The sequence below is a fragment of the Molothrus aeneus genome, chromosome 17 (assembly GCF_037042795.1).
Source record: "Molothrus aeneus isolate 106 chromosome 17, BPBGC_Maene_1.0, whole genome shotgun sequence".
Taxonomy (NCBI): Eukaryota; Metazoa; Chordata; class Aves; order Passeriformes; family Icteridae; genus Molothrus; species Molothrus aeneus.
The window spans coordinates 6,388,961-6,408,141 of record NC_089662.1 but is presented as its reverse complement, the minus strand read 5'-3'; the positions used below and the strand labels follow the sequence as shown (position 1 = coordinate 6,408,141).

General features: G+C 47.5%; 1 protein-coding gene across 1 annotated transcript in view; it reads right to left on the bottom strand.

Moving 5' to 3' along the window:
* Nucleotides 1-350: 350 nt before the first annotated feature.
* The window catches only part of RIMS4 (regulating synaptic membrane exocytosis 4), a 55,812-nt gene continuing 36,981 nt past the window's right edge, over nucleotides 351-19,181 (bottom strand). Inside the window, exons 3-6 of the mRNA XM_066561862.1 lie at nucleotides 10,979-11,091; nucleotides 10,241-10,342; nucleotides 9,850-9,989; nucleotides 351-7,995 (exon numbers count right to left, since the gene is read on the bottom strand). Coding sequence (XP_066417959.1) covers nucleotides 7,777-7,995; nucleotides 9,850-9,989; nucleotides 10,241-10,342; nucleotides 10,979-11,091 — 574 coding nt within the window. The 3' untranslated portion in view covers nucleotides 351-7,776. The remainder of the gene's footprint in view (nucleotides 7,996-9,849; nucleotides 9,990-10,240; nucleotides 10,343-10,978; nucleotides 11,092-19,181) is intronic.

Sequence of the window (19,181 nt, the reverse complement as noted above, 5' to 3'; positions counted from 1 at the left end):
AAAATCACCCTTGAATGGCCAGGGCTGACCATGAAGAGTCTTGGAAAGAAAACAGCAGGAGCTTTAGACTGGGTGGTGAGCAGAGCAAGCTTAGCTCAGTGCCTGGAGATGCTCATGGCCAAATAACATCCAGAAGTGGCTCAGGGAAATGCAGGTTTGAAGCTGGGGCTGACTGAGGGGGCCAGAGTGACAGCCCTTCCACAGAGCACTGGGCACACCAGGCTGAGCTGGTCTCATTCCCTACAGGCACAAGGAGAAGGAAGGGTCCAGCTGAAATCTCAGGTTGAAGATAAGGGTGGTGACAAGAGAGAGAGAGCAGACACACTCCACAGAAAACCTCCAACACACCGTAGGAAAAAAAAAAGGTTTTATTATCACCATTATCAACATTTTCATTAGCTTAACACTGAATTGTAAATCACTTATTCATTACATATTGTCTGAATAAAACCTACAGACAGGAAAAAGTATAGCAGAATCCTCTCCTGACTACAGACGAGTGGCCAGTGTCCCACCTTCCACCCAAGGCAGCCCAGGCACCTCCAAGCCACCTGGGCAAGCAGGCTGCCAGCTCCATTGCCTGTGTTCCCTCTGGCTCCACAGAGGTTACATCCCATCAAATGATGTTAAAAACCTCCAGAAAGTTTTGGAGAGGCCAAAAAGAGCAGATCTCAGCTGCCCCCACTCCTAGGGTAAAGCAAGAGGAGTGTTGTAGTGCCTGCAAAGTCGCTGGGTTTTGTGGAGCAATTAATGAAGTAAAAAGGTTTAACCTGTGAAAGCAGATTTCCCTGCAGTGGCCAGGCCCTGGCAGTGGGGTGGGAGCAGGGATGGGCTGGGGGATGGCTGACCCATCCCTGAGCAGAGGCCAGCTCTGCCACACCAAGGGGGATGGATGTGTCAGTGCAGAGATGTGTGGGCAGCCTCAGCCCCCTCGGGCTGGAATAAGGCCTCGTGTCCAGAGGGAAGTGGGGACTCATGGAGGGAGCAGAGGGTGCTGGGGAAAGAAAAGGAAAGGTGGAGGAAAGCTCGCTGGGAGCTGCCCTTCTCCCAGCCCAGAGGCAGCTCCCTGTCTTCTCCTGGCTGTCAGGGATGCACATCCCGCCTGCCTGGGCTGCCCAGCCCTGCAGAGGAGCCCTGGCTCCTTCCAAGGATGGGAAAGGAAACAGTTTGAATACATTGGCAGGACATGGGCATCCCTGGTGGGTGGCAGGCCATGGCAGTGCTGCATGAGGGGGTCTCAGGGAGGCACTGCATCCCCAGGATGCCCTTTCACTGTGCAGGGAGCAGGAGAAGACAATCCCAGTGTGGTGAGGCTAGAGGAACATGCCTTAAGATTCACCCTCCCAAACCTCACTTTCCCTTGCTCCAAAGCTAAAACCAGCTCCAGGTCAAGAGGATGGAATCACCAAAGAAGAGACCAGCATGCAGCACTGGGTCAGAAGCAGCAGCCCCAAAGAAAAAAAACTGCTGAAGGATTTGAAGCTCCAGGCTGGCATTAGTGGGACCTGGAGTCCCTGTGGGCAGATATCCTAACATCTGATGCTCAAACAACCACAAAAACCAGCCCCTGCAAAGCTTGTGGGATGGCTTCAGCAAGGTGTGCCTCAGTCATTCTCTTGGCTGGTTCTGCTCCCACCATGGCTCAGTGAGTGGAGCTCACAGCTGCCTGGGCACAGTGTGTGCCCACATGGCCTCTCTGCCAGACACAGCCCTTCCCTGCCCCTGCACAGGGGGCTCAGCCCATGTAACACGCCCAGAGTGAATGCCAAGGCTGTCCATGGACCTGGCCAAGCTGGACTGCTTTGGTTGCCATTTTAGCCACTGCAAAGTCACAAAGGGAAAGTCCTTGGGTCACTGTCTCTGTTTGCTGGTGCTCTGGAAAGGGCTGGTGCAAGGTCCTTCTGTTTCAGCCACTGAAATCCAAAGAACCAAATGCTACAAAGAAACTCTCCCTGGTTCCTCTCCTCCACCAGGATAAAAGCAGCTACCTCGGGGAAGGGAGTGCAGAGGGTGCCTGTACTGTGGGGAGAGTGGAGGTTCCCCAGGGGTGAGTGTGATGCTGCTGTCGAGGGTGAGCAGCTGGGGATGGATCTGAGGCTGCCTGGTGACTGGGACGTGGCCACTGAGCAGAGGAGTCTGGCAGTGAGAGCTGAAGCCACATTCTGAGAACACCTGATCACCTGCAAACTCCCTGTGGAATCACCGTGTTCACAGACACACACCTTGCCTGGTGTGCACTGGGGTAAACACAAAAAGCCTTTCACTGATCATTCTCTTTTCACTGATCATCCTCTTTTCAAATGCTTGGCTCAAATCTGGCAGCTGCAATTTCATTTTAGATGCTCCCTTCAGGTCACAAATAGGCCCTGGACTCCTCTACTGATGGCACTTTGCATTCACACACATCTCTCTCTCTCTCTCTTCAAAGCATTTAATAAAAACCAGGAATTCTTCCAGCATTCCTTGGGGCTCCCAGCACCACTGGGACCTGCTGCCTGCACAGCCAGCAGCCTGGCAATCTTGAGAACAACACGGACACTTGTCCTGTGGGAAATGCTGGCAGGAATCCACAGGCAATGGACTGGGATGCTGTTTTGAAGCTCTTTTATTCTATCACTGCATCAATGATGGAGCTGACTTAAAATCCAGTATCCTGATCCTGCCACTTTGGAAAAACCAGAGAGCCCAGCACTAGCAAGTTTCTGAAGCAAGGCACAGAACAACCTGTGCCTGTTTTACACCTTGGTCCCCTGTGATCCCCTGCAAAGGTGCAACCTCTCTGCCTTGGGTGGAATTTTCTAACAAAATGGACAAATACCACCTATGAAATGGACAAAATAACCCACAGAGCCTTTAAAGAAGAGCAGCCCCATCTGCTGCTCTGAAAAAAACCCCTCCCTTTAGCCTGCCCCAGGTATCTTGAGGAAAATAGGCAGCTGTCAGGCAGAACTCAAGTGGCCCCAGAGTGCAAAGGCTTTTTTGCTTTATCAGGGCTACAATGGCAGTGGGAACCATTCTCGTCAAGTTACAAATACTAGATAGCCTAAGAAAAACAGGAGATTGAAACAGTCATGAAGTTTATACTGAAACTATTTTTTACCTCTGTAGTATGAAGTCACCTACAGCTGTTTCTTTCTTCACCTAAGAGAGATCTCATGTTGATGGGCACAGACACTCACAGAGAAGTCTATAGAATGAATATATCTCACAAGGCAACAGCCCAGTCTTTGTTTTTTTACAATCAAAGTTAATATGGACCTTTTTCAAAAGTGATGTTGTTCAGATTGAAGACAATTATAAACTGTATCAACAATATGTACTACAGCCTGCAAGTCACAATCTGTGCACACCCAATGGAATATATTATTGCTTGGTAGCCTATTAGACTTTGTTTATAAAAAGATTTTTATACAGAGTACAGGATTATGACAAAACTAGCTTAGTAGTTCTCATCTTGAAAATACAACATCTATTCTTTCAACAAAGTAGCTGAGAGTTAATGAACAATAACAAATATTTACTAATAATTTTATGGCCAGTTTGAACAGAATTTCTTATAGGACTCTTTTCTGGTGTTTATTTACATATGCCTCTTTTCTTTTGGAAAAAAGTTGATAAAATATAACAAGGAACATAGAAATCAAAAGAATGAGTAAACTTCATACCAAGAACATCAAACATTTTTGAAAACACTAAATTATGTTACCTGTTAAAAAACATACATATCATTTTGTCTTTAAAGAAAAATATTTTTCCTGTTTTAAAATATTACCAACAGCATGTAATAAACTAACTTAAAATGAGTTTCATAAAAAAGTTGTCTTGCTGTCTAAACATTACTAAACATGCTTAGGTTGAGATTCTGTTAACTGCCTCAACATCTTAAAAACAGCTCCTTTACAGGAACTTGTGATATTCATACTCCAGAAGACCTGCAAATTTAGAACAGTACAATGATAAAGGATCTGGCAGCTAGGAACAATAAATATATATTTTCACTCAAAGCAAATAATTCTGCAGCGTCCTTTGAAACAATCCATGGCCAAGAAATGCTGGCCCTGACCCTGCCCACAGTGCCTGCAGTGCAAAGGGATGCTCCAGCAGCTCCAGCTGCTGGATGAGGACCCATGGATTGAATTGCAGAGTGAGGACCTTGGCCATCCCAGCTGCGTTGGGGCAAAGGGAAAGAAACACCAGGAGACTGGGAAAAAGATCACATTTTTTTTCCTGAACAAACCAGGACCATGGTCACGGCTGCTTTTTGCTCAGAGCACAAAGAGGACAAAGCCACATGCAAGGCTGCTCTCCCTGTGTGCAGGGGATTCCCACTGGGGAGAGATCATTCTGCTCTCAGCATCAACATTTCTTTGTTTTCCATAATGCACGTAACATCAGGGATTGGCTCTCCATGGGTTTTTTGGCCAGCAATGCTCCCCTTACCTTTACAATGCAGCAGTTCATGCACAAGGAACAGAGAATCACCCCTGAGTTGGGCAGGTATTTATCTCTCCTCAGTCTCATCCCTCATAATCATTCACCAACCAAAAATACTCTGACACCTTTTTGTTCTTTTCTTTAAGTCTCCTGCTTTTCCTCTCTCCCTCCCTCACTGTAACCAACAGCAAGACTCAGGCACAGGAAAAGACTCAGCCAGGAACTGCAAAGGGGACAAAAATTCAGTTTTCAGCTGCTCATCACTATGGCAAAATGCTGCTTTATACAGGACCACACTGGTAATCCCAACTCTCACACCACATCGCCTTAGACAGAAACTGGCCAGCCAAATTTTTTGGGGAAAAGTGGGTTAGGCTTTATAAAAATAGGCTATTCCAAGCCTGAGACTTGTCTTGGATGCTACACTGGGAGTCTTAAATCGATGGGCAACTAGCAGAGTTCTTTTCTGACTACAACACACCATGGCCAGTGCAGGAATCATGTGTGTGAGTGAAGCAAGAATTGAACTGCAGGGTACCATGCAACTCCCCCCAGCCTCACTCTGTGTCCTGTGAGTCTGCTTTGTGAAGGAAGCACTTGCCAGTCCATGTGACTGTGCCGTGCTTGGCAGCCAGGGATTGCAGGGTTCACTTGCTGGGGAGAAACAGGACTTGGAGTGAGTCAAACAAAAGCACTGGACCACAATCAACCACGTAAAAAATGCAGAAGAAAATCGCATGGAGCAGACTGTGAAACTGCCTCCAAATTACAGAATTGGAGATGTTAACAAAAATAACACAACTAGAACCATAACTTCTTTATTTCACCCTGACAGTGACCCTTCAGCATGATTAAAACCAGACGGAAGCTAGTCCTCGGTGTTAAGGAGTCCTGTGGTAACTAAATTGATCATCACTGAGCCTGCAGAGCTTTCAGAGGGGCAGGAAACAGAGACAAGTTGCATCTGCCAGGCACACAGGAACTGAGCTTTTCGACAGACAGTCGTTAAACAAAGTTTTCTGGGGAAATATTTTTGGCATTTATAGTCTCCTACTCCCCATTAAAAACTGCAAAAATGCTGCATTCGTCTTACTGGGCACAGGAAACTCAGGATTAACTTAGCTCTTACTGGTAGATAATGTCCAAACTAAGTACCAATACAAAGCTTTTGGCATAACTTAAGACAGAAGCCCTGTTGCCAGGTCTGGTGTGTGCCTGGAGCTCCCCACAGTCCTTTTAAAGTCATAGTTATTAAAAGATCCAGTGCTACAAACCACTAAATCTACCTAATCTAGTCTAGTTCATACACATATTGTACAATATTGCCTAGTACTCACTACATACCAAGAGGAAAAGATGCTGACTTGAATTACAGTAAATGTGCTTCTTTTTTAAAAATAAAAATAAAAGAGAGAGCGCCACAACATAGTTTGACCAGCATGCAACAAACTTTCTTCAGCTAATATATAGAAATTGTCTAATACATTAGAAAAAATAATTAGTGAGAGGCCAGAGACATATTTGATCAAGGAAATTAAGAGATTTATCTGAAATGTTGAGGCTTTTGCCACTGAAGACTCAAAAAATTAGTCATTCTATGTCCCTTGTCCTCCTTCCCTCTTCTTTATATTATATAATTTTTTACAGATTATTGTAAGGCCTATATAATTTTTGCATCTATCCTGTAATTTATCTCAAAATAATTTAAAATGCCATAGACAAGCTAGGACCAAAAGCAACTGCTTTTACCATCCACTCAACACTCATGCTTTTACTCTAAGAAAGCTGAGGTCCACATGCAGAAATAAATGCTCAGTATTTCTCTATGACAGGCCAAGAATCTGCTCATTCCTACATGGGACATGGGACCTTCACTTTTAAACCACAAAGTAAAACATCTCTAAAAGTTTATTCTGGGACAGCAGTCATCAAATCCTCATTTAGGAACTAAGACAAAACCTAGCCAAAACAGAGCTATCAACAGAAAATCTTTGGAGATTCTCTGTGATTCTGGATAATTTAATTGTCTGAAGGATCCAGAGCCCTTCCTCCAGCACATGGCTCTGCTGGCAGCAGCTGCCACAGCTCAGCAAATGTGCTTTACTCATTTAATGAACAGAACACATGTGCTGTGACCACTGTGTCATCACATTCCTCACTCACCACCTCTCTGTACTTTGGGGATCACATCTCCTCTTGCAGGACACTTGACAATGCCTGTGTAGTGCCAAGACTGCCTAAAGCTCCCCTCCCTCCACAGGGAGGGTTGTGGGCTCTCCAGCACCTTCTTCTCAGATGGCAAACTGAGATTCTTTTCTTGTGCACCCCCAGAACCCCCCATTTCCTCTCCCATGGCAGAATAAAACAAACAGTCCTGTTTCAGGTCTGGGAAGGAAGGACAGCATCTCCAGCAGATATGTACCAGTACCAAGAAGATGAAGGAAAAAAGCAGGAGATAGAAGACATCATGACTGAAAGATGCACAGCAACAAGTAAGGGAGTCAGCAAACTGCAGAATGTCTTATCTGACAATACAAAACACCTCAAGCTGCAAGTGTGTTGTTCAGCTCCCACTTCTAGTGTTTTGGGGTTTTTTACTGAGCAAAACTGTGGTTAATTAGCCTGCTAAACTCGAACTCTGTTTAAACTGTCTGTTCTAAGTGGGTGCTACTTGTTCTCCCACCAAGTATGCTTCATCAGCAGTGTTAGACACATAATGCAGTAAAGACACTTGCTGGTAATTTGGCACAGTTTGAAAACACAGCAACGACAGTGTTACAGCTAACATGACTCAGTGACAGGGAACTGATTCTAAAGAAAGAGTTGCAGGTTTTTTTCTTCTTCTTCCTCTCAGAAAGAAAGACATTATAAAAAGACCTAATGCTTCCTCTTAAACTTTCCGTTCCTGCTCTTTTTTAGGCCAGATGATGACCTCTAAATTTTTCAGGTACTTTCTTGTGAAAGAATTCATATTAGAAGTTTCTAACACGCACAGCTAAGAGAAATCAATTCCTTACTCCCCCCAAATTCTTTCGAATGCTGCAACTTTCCAGGGTTAATATTGATCTGAAACAAGGGTCCAAGAATGACAGCGAGAGAAGTGAAACAAGAGGTGTATGTCTAATTTGACAACTAGGACTCATGCCCCATGGCACCTCCTCCTCGGACGGAGAGGGCACAGTGCCCTCCCCCTCATCTTCTGTCTAAGGTCACTGGGTTATCCTCCTCTTCCAGCTCCACAAGAACTGATTGAACATGCATTGCGCTTGAGGTCAGAGTTCCAGCAAACAAAACCTTGACAGCATGTTTAAAAAACAAAAGCAGTTCCCCCTTCCTTACTCACTAAGACCTGTCACAGCAGGGTCCCACTGTGCTCTCCAGGGAAAGCTGGGAGGACTGGCGCAGGAGCGGGCCTGTGGTGGGATCTACCATCGAGGAAGTTGGGAAGAGCTTGTACCAGCCGATTGCTAAAGTTGACAAATCCAGTTCTTCCAGGAGAACCCTGGCCACTCCCATGAAGTGCTTGCGCTCCATGCGTCCATAGTTTCCCCAGACTATCACCTTAGGGACAAGAAGGGGGAGCACAGTTAATCCTCCAACTTTCACACTTGCTTGGGAAGCACAAGTCTGACCAATCCTTCGACTCATCCAACTTTCTGGAGCTTTCCTACAGTCTGAGAAGACCAGAAATATTTACTCTACCAACAGGCGACGTGAAGTTCTGCCTGATGATATTACTATTTTATTTTAAACACATGTTTACAAATCCTAATGTTATTGGATTTTTTTTTTCCTCCCATGAAACAGAGGTGAATGTGCATGTGGACAAGACATCATTCTGCTGGGCAGGGGCAGCACCTGCACAAAGTATCCTCAGGGCTGCAGTCCAACACTTGCAGGTAAAATCTGGTCCTGCCATATAACAGGCCTTGGACACCAAAAGGTGGCCTGGGGAGGAAGGGCAGGAGGAGCTCCTGATCTGGAAAAATAAACCAACAAAAAAAAAAAGGTGGGCAACAACTTGGGCCAAAAGCCAACAGTTTGAGGAGAAGAGCATGTTTTAACTTCTGCACACGTGGCAGATGGAGATGAGGCATGGCCACTCACCTGGAGGAAAGGCAGGAGCCAGGGACACGACACAAGGGGCACACGTGAGTGACATGCAGGGCAAGCAGCACAGACGGCCCAGAATGGCTCACAGACAGGGGAAGGGCAATGGAAGAGCTGGCAGAGGAGCAGGGAAAGCTGAGTCACACTTACGACACGATGGAGACCAGTGGGTGGAAGAACAAATGCAGTGAGGGTCATGGGCTTAGGCATGCTGGAGGTCTGGCCAGGTGGCCCTGTCGTGACAAAGGTGACGACTGACTGCAGAGTGAGTCCGTGCTCTGAAGAGGAGAGGATGAGTAGGATGGGTTATGATGACAATTAGTGATCTCTGGGTAATCCTGACAGCTTCTTTCCCTAGGCTCCTAACAGCCACAACACTACAGTTTTCTGTAAAATGAGGTAGGAGAGACAATGAATGTCAATCAAAAACCAAAAGTTCACATCTCAGCAGGAGATGGAGCAAGCCACTGCACAAAGTGAGTTTGGTGACATGTCCATTAGCAAAAAAGCCAAGCTCCTCAATTTATTCTTGGAATAAGTGCCTTTCCTGGCAGCAAGGCAGCAGGTAAGGAAACCCATGCAAGGCAAGAGCAGACCAAGCCAGGTCCCACTCCATTTCAGTCATAAATGTGCAGTTTTGTTGCATCAGGGGAAAATGCTTCTAATCAAGGCAAATGAGGTAGAAGTCACTGAAGAAAAGGGTCCAGCAGGTTAGCTGGCAATTTAGACACCAGTGGAGGTGAAGAATGGAAACTCATGGATTAATTACATTAGTATTACAAATAGACTTTAGCCAGGCGTTATTGGATGGAAATTATTTTTATAAGATTTAACAATGCAAATCACTCTTTGCTCTGAAAACATAGGTACAGAGTTGAAAATACGAGTATGGCAGAAAACACATGGCAGTAACAGAAAAGAGGTAGAAAAAGGTAAGATATGTAATTGGGTGATGGCAAAGCAGAATGCCCTGAATGTGTATAAGCACAGAAAGCAACCCATGCTGCAAGATCATTTTAGCACCTATAGGTACCACCCATCTCCTAACTGGTTGGGAAAAAAAGAATTAAAAAAATTAAAAATCAATCCACTCATGGCATCTGGCAGGGTGTCAAATAATCATCAGCTTGGGTATGAAGAAAGAGGGATTCCTTTCCCTTTGCTAAGTTCATATTGAGTGCATTTGGTTTGACACAAACATTGGCTTTTTCTCATCTATGCTAATTAACCAGCACGACAGGACTCAGTATCTTCCATGAGAGGTGGAAGAGAGAGAGGGGCAGACCTGACACTTGCTCATCTTACCTGTAATACTTTGCCCTGGGGACTCTCAGCAAACAGCAACACCTGATTGTACAAAGGGTCCAATGACTTGCGAGCCACTTTTGTCTTCTTTTTCGCAATGCACACGCCATTCTCTAGCAGGTAAGCTTTGATGTAAGCAGCTGGAACAAAGAACATGGTCAAATATGACGAAAATCTTCATGTTCACTTTAGGAAAGACAGTGTGGCATGTCTCAGGTGTTTCTAAAGAAGGCAGTTACAGAAGGGAAAAGATTTGCCCAAGCAGCTTTGTTTTCAGCACCACACACAGGCTGCTCAATCCTGCCAAGCAAAAATTCAAATTTTCCCTGTTCACAAGCATTGGGGGATGCAGAGGTTCAGGGCAGTACTTTAGGAGATCAAAGCATCCTACCTGGCAGTGTTTTGGAGCCAGGTTTTGGTGTCAGTCCTCGAGCCTGAATGATATCCACTTCAAGCTGCCCATTTCGCTCTTGCAAGCCAATTTCCACGTCCCCTAAACCAGAATGTCAAAATACATAGAAGACTTTCAAAATAATACATCATTGGGTTACAAAATCTTTAAAAAACCATCTTCATGTCCCTCCTGCACAAACTGTAACAAACTGTATGTGCCTGATTTCCTCCTGTATTACTCTGGAGCAGCTCCACAGTGATTCCAGGCCACATTTTCAAAAGCAAACTTGACTGGGAGCCCTTTAAAATGGCTTTGGTTGCTCAGTCTCCTACTCTTTGTGGCAGCAAGCTTCTCATCTCTTCCAAATGGAAGAACCTAGGACTGCAAGCTGCTTTGGAAAATGCAATTATGGTGGACCATAACAAAATTCTTACAGAGCCTGATGGGCCTTACAGAAAGAAAAACCCCACAAGATGCATTTTCAGGATTTTAGCTGCATTTTACTCAGTCTGTGGCTTTCAGAGCTGAGGGAGAAAAGCATAAAGCTGCTGCTCTCCTCCTCCTGACACATTTGCTGCAGTCAGCAAAACCTTTCAGCCAAGCTCACTCGATTTAACAGAGAAATGGAGCAGGACAGTGTTAGATCAGCAGATGCTGGACACATTATTAGGTGCCTTGTAGGAGCTGTCTGTTCAAGGCTCAGTTAAAGCCACCCAACTCCTTTGTGTTCCTTACCCATCGAGGTGGTGGCCAAGGTCTGACGGCCAACAAACTGTGCAGGGCCCATGCTCCCCAGGAAGTCACTAAACTGCCCAGCAGATGCCAGATGGACTCCACTGAAATTCAAGCTGCAAGAGAAAATTATTTTGGCTAGTGGTTAATCTGCATTTTAAAGCAACTCAGTAACTAAAGAACCAGATTTATCTTTGAAATGAATGACGTCTATGGAGTCTTTTTTTGAGCAAAACTCGATGGTTTCTACACAGTTTAGTTAGATGGAATCCATTTAAAATCTCTTTCCTCGCCCAAAAAAACCCCAATAATGGCTGCAGTCACCGTCACCAGCTGGTCAACATTTGTTTAGCTATAACTAATTGCCTCTAAAGAAAATTTCTGCTATCTCAGGCTCATATATGGCTGTCACCTCTTCAGGTAACAGATTGCTAGAATAGCTTATAGGATTGTCTCTTGGTAGCCATCCCTTCCCAATCCTCATTTCTGCAGAGGAAATAATCCATCTAGAGCAGTAGTTAAAAGTGAGATGAGCAGGGGTCAGTCATCAGTCCCCTTGGGACTCAATTCCCTATCCATTTATAACACACACAGAGCAATACATCTCCTTTTTGATTAGAAGGTCCCATTTCCTCCTGCTCAACATCAGAAGTATCCACCCTGTCCACACTGTGGTTTTCACATCTGCTTCCATGACTGTAGCCACAAAGAGGATCTGAATATGGGTGGCAACAGGACAACATCCTCAAACACCAGCAGTGCCTCTGCCACAGTCACCACAGCAAAAGAAAAGCTGTTGGGAGGACAGAGCCTCCAAATCTCATCACCAGGTACTGAGGTTGGCCCGTGGCAAGCTACAGGTGCTGGTCACTGCGCTGGGACGTGCGTAGCAACACCAAAGAGTCAAACTCTGTGGTACACTGATACAAACGAAGATTTACCCAGCTGGACCCTGATTTACGCAGCTGTTTTGGAGGTTGTAGAAGAACTTGCTGCAAATGGTAAGGAGGAGGCTTGAGGCCAGCATTTGACACCTACATTTGTCCCACAGGCATCTGCCAAGCCATGACACAGCTGCTGAGCCACGTCAGGAGCTCTGTGCTGGGATACCCACGCTGCCGTGCCGGGTGCTGCTCTCTGCCTGCTGCGTGCCAAAGCCAGGCACAATTACAAACCTCCTCCACTTCTCCAAACTCCCCTGAATGGGGGCAATTACCCAGGGAGTGATGCAGCCCCCGTTCCCCCAATCCCTTTCTCACAAAGGACGCTGTGAGGAGGCTGCAGGTTGGGTACAAGTGACGGCAGAGAGGAGCCCTGCCTGCGGGGTGGGCAGGCTCTCACACAGCTGAGTCAGCCACAAAGCCTTGGTGATGCCCCCCTGCTAGCCAGTTACATTTAAAAGACATTAAAAAGAAAAGGAATTCTTTTCCAACCCCATTCAACCAGCAGTGTGGTAATTTCAGGTTGGGATTTCAGCTCTCATTAGCTATTTGCAGACCTGCTCTCAGCCCCATGGGAGTATTTATTTATTCTGACAGGGAAGGAGGATGCCAGCACACACACATCAGCAGCTCACCACACACGGGGACTGAAGAGGACATGTCACTAGCATGGGTTCATGGGGTGGCTTAGCTCCCTGTGACAGGGGCACTGCATTAAATGGCCCAGCTTTTCCACAGAACACTGCACCTCCCCTCTACGCTGACCTGGCTCTTTGAGAAACCTGGTTATTGCTGCTGCGCAGGGAGAGCTGCTGAGCCATCAGCATGGAAAAACCTGCCCTTGAGCTCTTTACAAATGTCACCTTTGTGCAAAGGGATGAGGGAGTCTTGGCATCCTGGGTGACAGGCTTGGGAGGGGCTCTGCTTGGGTGTATTTTCCTCAGTTCAGTGGTTTTTTTGCCCTGCATCCACTGTTTGCACCAACACTCCAGGTGATATTCTGAGATACAAGAGAAACAGCAGCGTTTATTTGGCATTTGTTGCAGAGAAGGCTTAGCATTTCTCTCAATTTCCTGTGTCACCAACTCCTTAGAAGCACAAGGTGTATCCCCAGTGTCCAGGGCCACACTCTGCTCCCTGTGGGCACACAATTCCTGCCCCACCACCCACCTGGCATCTGTCAGCCCCACCGTGGCAGCCATCCCTGGGACCACGGCAGAGTTGCTGGATTTGTGGCTCCCCAGGATAAACTGTGCACACAGAGAGAGAGAGAGAGCCCCAGGGCTGGAAAATCTGCAGGGACATGGGATAGGGGAAGCAGAGGAAGAGGGAGCCCAGAGCCAGACAGGCTTTATCAGGCTCGTGATTTGCCCATACAAGGAGGAAGAAGTGAGTCCTGGTGCACATGAGGACCAGCGAGACTCCGTGACCCTGCTGGCTCAGGCATTTTGGGCTGCACACAGAGAGTCAAAAAAGGATGAAAACTAGTGCCTAGAGAACTCAAAATAGTGCGGGAAAAAGGGAGATCTGACAGACAAAGACATAAGATTCAGCAGGAGATGAATGGACCATCAGCCAGAAGGTAAATGTTTTCTTTATTCTCTTCAACTCATGGAAGACAAATGGCCCAAACTCGGGTCTCACTCCTGCCCTGGGGAGTGTGTGACCTGAACCAGCATGTAAATAACAATCTGGCAAGACAACTCATAGCTGTTCAGGGAAATGTTCACTGCTGTGCTCAGAACAGATGCTTGGGCTAATTAGCAAAATGCTGAGGACCAGGACAGAGGAGGGGAAGCCCAGGATTGAGTGAAGCTGAGGGCTATGAGAGTTCACAGCACACCCAGAACTAGGTCTTAGAGCAATTCCTCTCTAGAGGAAAGTCAGCCATGTTACTGCAGAGGACACACAAAGGTGGGAGAAGACCACCCACAGAAACCCCTCTGGCCTCTGAATACTCAAAACAATCCAATAAACCATTTCCTCTTACCTGCCAGGGAGAATCACATCAAAGGCTGATGCCAAGTACCCCTCTGCACTATACCTGTGTGGAGAGAAGGCATCTGTGCTCTCACACCAACCCACCCCTCCTCTGGCCTAGCAGGAGGTGTCCCTGCCCATGGCAGCAGGGCTGGAACCAGATGATATTTAAGGTCCCTTCCAAGCTGTTATGTGATGCTAACTATGAATGCTGCTAGCAAAGGCTCTGCCCAGCAGCTGGGGCAGCTCAGGAGAAAGCAAAAACACCTGCTAACAGAGCAGCTGATGCTGCAGCCTGCATTGATGACATAGAGGGAAAAAGCAGGAGAGTATGAAGGACAGTGTTAAAAAGCACAAGAACAAGAGCTGTTGGGGTAAAGGTGAAGCAATGGCAAGGGGAAGTGCTTACAGCAAAGCAAAGGCTGCTGTTACCCTCCATAAATTCAGAAGTCAGAGAGCTCTGGATGACCTTGAAATGATGAATGCTCTGCAGTGCAAACTACAGCAAGAGGGCAGGACACTGCTGCAGGGCCACCCAGGCTGGGCCACCAGCACAGAGCCTTGCAAGGAGGGCAGTGGAGCTGCTGCTTGAATGGAGCTGCTGATCCCAAAGGGAATGGCAAAGCTCACTTAAAAACACAGGCCAAGGTCAAGACTCAATCAGTCTGGATAACAGCCCTAGTTAATGGGTTTACTAGCACTATAAGAAACTCAGGATTAAATTAGACAGTTAATGTTCCCCACTGTTGTTACATTTGACTGGGAAGGGAAGACATAGGAATTACTTCTATAATAGATTATGCCATTAGCTGGTGGAACTGGCTGCTATGTTGCACAGAGGCTGACCTTTTGCAGTCCTGCTTTATTAGACACTAGAAGCAGCAGCTCTAAATCTTGGCTTTGACCAATTCCTGGACATATATTTGGGTATTGCCAATAACCCTGGAATGGAAACAATTTCTGTCTGGAAAAATCATAAGCTATCTCCAAGAAAGCTACTGCTTCTCCCTTGAGGGGAGAGGGAAGGGGAAAATAAAACGGCAGAAATACAGTATGAATGTGGATTAAAACCAGCAGGAATGATTTAGCAGAATAGACTAAATTTCAGATGCTCAAATTCAGCTTGATGAGCTGTCTGTCAAAGGCTCAGAGAGAGGCTGAGATTGTGAGGTGAGGGGGACATGTATGGTGAGATTGCTGGGACAGGCTCTCCCCATTCCCTCACTTGTTTTTCCTGCAGTTAAAGCAGGAAGGAAAAGAGCTCCAGGGAGCACTGTGACTTCTTTTAACTCCTTAAATGCAGCCCTGATGCTCCCAAGAGCCCTTCCCTGCCACTCTGGAACATGCTGCAGGCTCAGCAGACTTTTCCTGCCTGCCCTCTGCATATATCAAGCTGTTCTGACCTGCCCTTGATGCAGCAACCAGCTCTCCAGCTGAACCACCACACACTGGATGTGCTGGAGACAGGCTCCTGAAGGGATCTGCCGCAGGTGACAGTGGTGTCTCCACCCTGGGTGACAGCCAGCAGATGTTTCACACACACTGGAGCAATCCTGGAAAGCCTTTCCCCTCCCATTGCCCAACATGTCTGTCCCTTAAGGGGAACAATCACTACAACCTGGTTATCACCGACATGAGATGTCTTTTTTTTTTATTGCATCTAAAGAGAAATGCTAAAAATAGCCAGAGGAATAAAGAGGGAGAGCTTTGCAGCTGACTTGCAAATAGCAGCTGCCAGAGCCAGCAGGGCCCTGTGACAGGACCATCTCACGCTGCAAAGAGCTGCACACAGAGAAGATTAACAGGTGACACTTGTCAGCCTTTTGTCTAAAGGGCACAAATCCTCCACTGAGCAAGGGCAGTGCAGCCTTTGAACAGCAAAGCGAAATTAATTATCTCTTCTCTGGCCCTTTGCTTTCACTAATCATGATTTACGGGCTCTGCTTTTCCACAGCCAAATGGGGATGATTTTAACAGAATTAAAGATTATGGGTTTGCTGTGGAATTGGTCCTAAGTTGAATGCAATGCTGTTGTTGGCCAGAAGGCAGAGGGAGAGCACAGGGAGGTCAGCGATGTCTCCAGAGTGTCAAGGACAAATGAAGGACATTTTGCTGGAGGATGCTCAGACCATGGTCTTCAGCTGTAGGCAAGGAGGCAGAGCAGGGACAGCGGAAAATAACACTGGATACTAGTAATAATAATATAAGTGGATACTATTGATCCTGGGATCTCTGAGCCCACCAACACAGCAGAAACCTGCATCAAGGCTAACCCTGGCTGCACGGGTACCAGCTCCTACCAAGGCTCAGCACAGGCTGCAAACACCACTTCAGCATCAAATAACCATTGCTGTGCCCAAACTGTGCCTGGCACAAGAGCCAGCAGGGATGGCAGAGGGGACACACCTAGAAACAGCACGGAGCTGGGGACAGCAGGGACACACCTAGCGACAGCAGGGACACACCTAGCGACAGCAGGGACACCGCTAGGGACAGAGGGAGCCGGGACAGCAGGGACACACCTAGCGACAGCAGGGACACACCTAGCGACAGAGGGAGCCGGGACAGCAGGGACACCGCTAGGGACAGAGGGAGCTGGGACAGCAGGGACACCGCTAGGGACAGAGGGAGCCGGGACAGCAGGGACACAGCTAGGGACAGAGGGAGCCGGGACAGCAGGGACACAGCTAGGGACAGAGGGAGCCGGGACAGCAGGGACACAGCCAGGGACAGAGGGAGCCGGGACAGCAGGGACACCGCTAGGGACAGAGGGAGCCGGGACAGCAGGGACACAGCCAGGGACAGAGGGAGCCGGGACAGCAGGGACACAGCCAGGGACAGAGGGAGCCGGGACAGCAGGGACAGCAGGGACACCGCTAGGGACAGAGGGAGCCGGGACAGCAGGGACACAGCCAGGGACAGAAGGAGCCGGGACAGCAGGGACAGCAGGGACACAGCCAGGGACAGAGGGAGCCGGGACAGCAGGGACAGCAGGGACACAGCCAGGGACAGAGGGAGCCGGGACAGCCGCGAGAGGGAGACACGAGCCCGCGGCAGCGCCGCAGCTCCCGCACTGCTGCGGGGCCCGTGCAGAGCAGGTACCAACCAGCAGCCCGGCTTTATGGCACACGTGACAGAGCCCACAAACCCCTTCTGTCTTTGTGGGACACGTTTATATGCAGGATAAGACTGGGTGTGTGTACAGACAGGGGAACAAGAAGCACCGTGGAAAGGGACCTGGGGGTCCTGGCTGATGGCAAGTTGAATATGATCAGCATATTCACATATGATCAGCATATTCACACTCCCTGGAAGCTGGGAGGGCCAATCCTGTCCTGGAGGCATCAGACACAGCATGGCCAGCAAGGGAGGGGATTGTTCTGCCCCGCTCTGGTGCAGCCTCACCTCAAGTCCTGGGGGCAGGTTTGGCACAGCAATATAAAAAAGACATTGAACTATTAGAGAACATTATTCAAAAGATGCCACAAGGATGGTGATGGGACTGGAGGGGAAACCTTATGGGAAACACTAGAGGTAGCATGGTTTGTTCATTCTGGAGGAGACTGAGGGGAGACTTCATTGTGGTCTTCAACATCCTCATGAGAGGAAGCAGAGGGGCAGGAATTGATCTCTTCCCTCTCATGACCAGTGACAGGTCCTGAGGAAATGGTATAAAGCTGTGTCAGGGAAGGTTTACGCTGGATATTAGGAAAAGGTTTTCACCCAGAGGGTGGTCAGGCACTGGAACAGGGCACTGGTCACAGCTCTGAGTTCTAGAAGTGTTTGGATACCGCTCTCAAGCACAGGGTGGGATTCCTGGGGTCTCCTGTGCAGGGCCAGGAGTTGGACTTGAGGATCCTCGTGGGTCCCTTCCAACTCAGCATATTCTACATTCTATGGATCTTAGAAGCTGTGTGCTCAGACTGGGGCTGAAACTGCCCAGACCTTCTTCTTTTAACACAACATTCCTAATCCTGTTTATTTACGAAATCTGTGCAGCCTCTGAAGACTGTGTTCTTGTGCTGCATGCTGTAGGTCAGGTCATTACTCTACTCTGTAGAGTAATTTAAGAGTGGCTTAAAGGCTCCTTGCCAGCTGCTTGCTTCTCTGGTCTTTCAGGGTAGCAGCATTTCCTGACCTACTCCTTGCAAAGATCCATGTCCTTCCCCTCTGTGGGGAAATCATGCAGTCCCTGCCTTCATGGCACAGCAGCTCCTCCTTATATATGACTGGATGCAGAACTAGCTTTTCAGAGTTTGCTTGTAAACTGATCAGGATTTGAATGCTCAGATGGACAACGCTGATTTCAATGCAAAATGCTATGAAGAAAATGCAGAGCAGCTGTGCTGATGCCTCTCACACAGTGTATGTGGCTCTGCTCAGTCCCTTCTGCACTCCCACCCACTGCTGGCTACAGATTAGCATGCAGAGTGTGCAGAGGCAGACACTTTTAGGGAAAATGTATCATTAATTTCTTTTCCTGTCCGTGCAGAGTTTGTCCAACCTCTTTTCTAAATCTATTTTTAAATTGCTCCTGGGACTCTGTATGCCAGGTATCCCATTATGCTGCTGAGAGCGTTTGCAGAATCAGCTTGTCAAAATCTTGTAATACTCACAGGAAATATGGTCAGAATGCATCTCCACAGGTCAGTCACACCCAGGTCCCAAGACCAGAGCAGCCTTATTTACACCATCTAGGACAGCTGCTTTTCTAACCTGTTCTTAAATCTTTCCCAGAGAGTTTATTCCTGTGCATTATTTTACTTTCTCCTTCCAAATATTTTTCCAGTTTTTCCTCTTTACACATCAGTCCTTTGTGAATTATCAGTTTGAAAAACAGACCACATATTCCCTTTCTTTTCTTCTTGATACTATACCTTTTTATAAGTCTTACAAGACTTTGAGACTGGTCTTGATTGTACTAATGTGTAATGGCCACACACTCGCTGCTGTGCCTGTGCAGAAGAAATACAGAGTGAGGCATTCATCTCCCTTCACAGGCTGGGTGTAACACCCTTTTGTCCAGGAGCTCTCTCAGGATAAGAGAATTTTGTGTCCTCACCCTTGGACCAAATCCCCATTCCTGTCTCTCTGTTTCACACGCTGCACACCTTGACTCCCACAGAGCTCCACTGCTCCGGGTTCAGCGAGGTGGTGAGGCCAGACAGCTTCAACACAGCCACCCCCTGGCACACCCAGACACAGCTATTTCTAGAAGATAACATTTTGTCTTGTTCTTTTCATGGATTCATTTACACTATCCACACAAACACCGATTTGCCATC